General features: G+C 40.2%; 1 protein-coding gene across 1 annotated transcript; it reads left to right on the forward strand.

The window, feature by feature from the left end:
- The first annotated feature begins 762 nt into the window (after positions 1–762).
- Positions 763–4,152, forward strand: LOC108114714 (cationic amino acid transporter 4). The gene is made up of 2 exons (XM_017225816.1): positions 763–1,036; positions 1,580–4,152. The coding sequence occupies exons 1-2, from the start codon at positions 895–897 to the stop codon at positions 3,442–3,444; spliced, it is 2,007 nt and encodes a 668-aa protein (XP_017081305.1). The 5' UTR covers positions 763–894; the 3' UTR covers positions 3,445–4,152.
- The last annotated feature ends 395 nt before the right edge of the window (positions 4,153–4,547 follow it).

A 4,547-nucleotide genomic window follows, 5' to 3' on the forward strand; every position in this document is an offset into this window, starting at 1 on the left:
CAAGTAAGTAATAATTACTTATTTATGGTTTTTGACGTTTACGTCTGGTTATACATCAATTTAAAAATGAGAATAGCAATATAACCCCAGTTAAGGCAAAGTCCATCATAAATAAGGCCATATAACATCTTGAAATCTAAACCATATACCTTGTGTAATGCATGAAAATGCATATTAATTCTACGCATTATGTTTAAACCTCGATGCCTGTCTAATAAAATTACGGTCTAATTTGTTCGAGTCAGTGCAGACGATAACTTGGCAAAAACGATTAATAATACTCAACATTTAACAGCATTCCATAAATGTCGATCGATTGATTGGCAAGCGTAAAAACGATCTTCTCAAAGAAAATGGTTACGGCTATTGAATTTCCGGTTTTAAAAACACACAAACACAAGCAAGTTTTTAATGAACTTGGGTGACTTTTTCAAAAGTATGCTATAATATTAAATCACAGATTTTTGTTGTTTAAAAATTATTAAATCTTTGAGAAAACTTTTTTGGAAAGGTATACTTTAAGGCTTTAGGTCATGCAAGCATTGTTTTGATGTTAAACTAAAAATTAAAGTTTTACTAATAACAATTTATATTCCTTACTAATATTGGGTAGAAAATTTAGTGTAACATTTTTTATCGCACTTCAAAAAAAGCTCAGAGATAAAAGCTGCTTGCCTTCCATGTGGAAACATTCTGCAATTCGGACATTGAGCTTTTGAATTTGATGCAAAAATCGATACAGTCACAGCTGTTTGTGTACAACAAGTGAAAGTGTTCCGAGTGCCGCAAAAAATATTCCACAAAAAATAGCCACAAATCCTTAAGTTCTGATCCTTAAAAGTGGCCTAAAGGGCGTAAAAATCCTCGTACTTGGTTTCTATTAAATCCACTAGAATGCCCAGCTCAAGGCGTGCTATTCTGAGGCACATATTGTCCGGAATATGCACCAAAATGAATCGCACCAAGTCGGTGCCCACTGACGTCATGGAGACGCCGCTGAACCGATGCCTCAACACCTTCGACATCGCTCTATTGGGTACTAAAAATTAATCAATCGATTACCGGCTAGTTTTTTATGTTCTTGCTTAGTCAAGGAACAATATGTTTGGTCTTTGAAGGACTTTTTTGAAGTTTTCCTTTCTTTTTTTGTCAAACATCTGCTAGATAGGAACTTGGAGTTGGGGGAACCTTAAAGATGATTTAATTCCTCTTTTAAATATTTTCAAATGCATTTTTTAGGAAAATGTCAAGCGATTAATAATTGATTACTATTCTAAAAGCTATATATTGTATTCAACTTTCCGAACAGTCTTTGTTAAGCAAAAGATCCAAAGTTTTCTTAAATTCGAAAGTATTTTCAGAAAACGCAAAGGAAAAAATCTTTAATATAGAGATAGAGAGATAAGTCAAAGTACAGATGGGTTCAAAAATCTCTGGAGATTTAAAAACACACCACAGAAGAATAAAATATGATACTTCTTATCTTCAATCTTTAACACCAAAATTATTACTTTAGAAAATCTAGAAATTTGATCAGCATCCCCCTAAACAAGTTCTTATCTATACCGTTTACCCCCAGGCATCGGCCATATGGTTGGCGCTGGCATCTACGTTCTCACCGGAACTGTGGCCAAGGAGATGGCTGGACCAGGCATTATACTATCCTTTATCCTAGCCGGATTTATATCCATGCTGGCTGCTTTATGCTACGCAGAATTTGGAACTCGAGTTCCCAAGGCGGGATCGGCTTATGTGTACACCTACATCTCGATGGGTGAGTTCTGGGCCTTCGTCATCGGTTGGAACATCCTGCTAGAGCACATGTTAGGAGCAGCATCGGTAGCCAGAGCTTGGAGCGGATATGTGGACTCGATGCTGGGTGGTTGGATTGGCAACACAACTCTGGAGCTAACAGGTGGAATCCATGAGCCTGGATTGGCCCAATATCCGGATATCTTGGCCTTTCTCGTTTGCATAGTTTATGCAGCTGCCCTAGCCGGAGGAGTCAAGGCCACGGCGGTGTTTAACAGTCTCCTCACCCTGGTCAATATAGCCGTAATGGTTTTGGTGATCAGCGTTGGATTCTGGTATGCGGATGGCAAGAATTGGTCTGAGGCGGAAGGTGGTTTCCTGCCTTATGGCATTGGAGGAGTAATTGCGGGAGCAGCCACATGTTTCTATGCCTTTGTTGGCTTCGATTCTATAGCCACTTCCGGAGAGGAGGCCAAGAACCCATCGGTTTCCATACCAGTAGCCACGGTGATCTCCCTGTTTGTGGTGACAGTGGGTTATATCCTGGTGAGTGCTGCTCTGACCCTAATGATTCCTATTAGCGAGATCAATCCGGCTGCCTCGTTGCCGGAGGCATTTGGGCAACTAAATCTCTCTTGGGCAAAGTACCTGATCTCCATCGGAGCTCTATGCGGAATGACCACCACCCTTTTGGGATCTCTTTTTGCATTGCCGCGGTGCATGTATGCCATGGCCTCGGATGGATTGCTTTTTAGTTGTTTCGGCAAGATCAATCCCACTACCCAGGTTCCCCTACTGAACCTAGTGGTATCCGGAGTGATGAGTGCCTGCTTGGCTTTGGTCTTTGATCTGGCCAAGCTGGTGGAGTTTATGTCCATTGGAACCCTACTGGCCTACACCATAGTCTCGGCCAGTGTGATCATCCTTCGATATAGACCTATGGAGAGGATTCATACAACTATCAGGGTTCCAGCAGTGGCCGGAAGTCCCGATGACGACGATGATGATGAGGATTTGGCATCTCAGTCCAGCATGGATACATCTTCGCCCACAAGTGAGATGATTGAGGAAGTTCTAGCAGGAAGATTGAAGGCCCAATTCAGATGTCTGGAACCTTTGCTAGGACGCTTTGAACCTGGTTCCGTGGTTTCCTTTGCCGTAATGCTGTTTATCTTTTTGAGCTTCGCCATCTGTGTGGAGCTGAAGGTATCGTGGACGCAACTGTATACGGGCACCTGGTGGGCCCTGATCATCTACGGATTTATCATCTTCGCTGCTAGTACCTGTGTGGCTGTAATAGCTGTCCACAACCAGAACACCCGTGGCCTGATCTTCAAAGTACCCTTGGTTCCTTTTGTTCCGGCATTGGGAATCTTCTGTAACATTCTGCTGATGGTCCACCTGGATGCTGTGACTTGGGTGCGCTTCTTCGTTTGGGTTTGCATTGGTATGGTGGTGTACTTCCTATACGGAATTCGCAACAGCAAAGAGGGTGAGGTCTGCTCATCGTACTCCATCCTGATGACTACTTCCGAGGCTGGAAAGGTCCCCTGGGGATCCTTCAAGGCAGCTTCTGGGGGCAAAAAGATCAGCAAGCACTCCATCTTCGAGAGATTCACGGGTCGCAGCAAGGCGGAGGACAAGAAATCCATCGTGGAGGAAAGCGAAAACGAAACCTCGGGATATTCCTAAGTCAATTCTTCCAAAAAATGTATCCAATGCTTCAACACAACCACAGATCAGGGACTAAAATCGAAATCGGTTAAAAAACATAGAAAGATACTTTGGTTACGGTTTTCGGTTTATTACTTTCAAAAACTTAAATGTAAATAGATAAAACTTCTTAATTTTCTTTACATTTTAATTAAGTTTTAGCAGTTCCAAACACTTAAAGCTTATTTTTTGAGAACTTCCAATAAGAAATCTGTTATTTTAATACATTGTTTCTCAGTTAAAGCGAAGGTTTCGGATATTGTTTTGTAATCGTTCTGAAACTGATACGGTTAGAAGTCCTGCTACAGGTGTACTTAATAAACTCTCTATAAATAACCCATTCCAATTCTACGCATTCCTAGAAAAAAAACCCAACGTTTAACGAGACATATTATGAGAACTTTGGAATCTATTATAGCAACGTACCTTTACCACATTACGGTATATCTGTCTACAGTGTATTATTCGAAACAATATTGCAGTAATGGTATTACAACAACAAGAACAAAAAAACAATATATTTACTCTGCAAACGTTCAAATAAATTTATTAAACGTTATGCACACAAGGCATTTGTTAAACAATAGTACATACAAACATGTCTTTAAACAACTATATATTTATAACTGTGTAAATAAGCATATACAATATTATATATTTGCAAATATATTAATTCATGTATACAAATTGTGGGTATGAGTTTTAGTTGGATATGAACACAAAAAACCTGTAAATTGTCTTAAAAATATTCACTTTTTAAGATTAATAGTAACAAAGTTCACCCTCATTTTGTAGGATTTTTATAACTCGGCTTGTGTACAGTTGATATCGTTTTTTTAGGACCTTCAAAGGCATCGAACAGGCAGAGAACCTACCCTAATAAGAAGCGTAGGCGCATTCTCATATATTCAGCTGCAAGGATATCTCCGAAATCTCAGCAGCAGGCACAGGAAGCAGGTGGTGCACAGGACCATTTGTAGGTCCTTTTCGACTGCAGGCTGTTTTTAGTGCGTAGTAGCGTAGAATTTCATTAAGGGATGCTGAATCAGTCACTCGAAAGACTGAAATCTTCCTACAGAAAA

The sequence above is a fragment of the Drosophila eugracilis genome, unplaced genomic scaffold, assembly GCF_018153835.1.
Source record: "Drosophila eugracilis isolate 14026-0451.02 unplaced genomic scaffold, ASM1815383v1 contig_2154, whole genome shotgun sequence".
NCBI lineage: Eukaryota > Metazoa > Arthropoda > Insecta > Diptera > Drosophilidae > Drosophila > Drosophila eugracilis.

Bases quoted from the DNA above. Each gene is read 5' to 3' on its own strand.
- LOC108114714 (XM_017225816.1), top strand. From the start codon at position 895: ATGCCCAGCTCAAGGCGTGCTATTCTGAGGCACATATTGTCCGGAATA. The intron at 1,037-1,579 runs GTACTAAAAATT...GTTTACCCCCAG, and splicing joins CTTCGACATCGCTCTATTGG to GCATCGGCCATATGGTTGGC.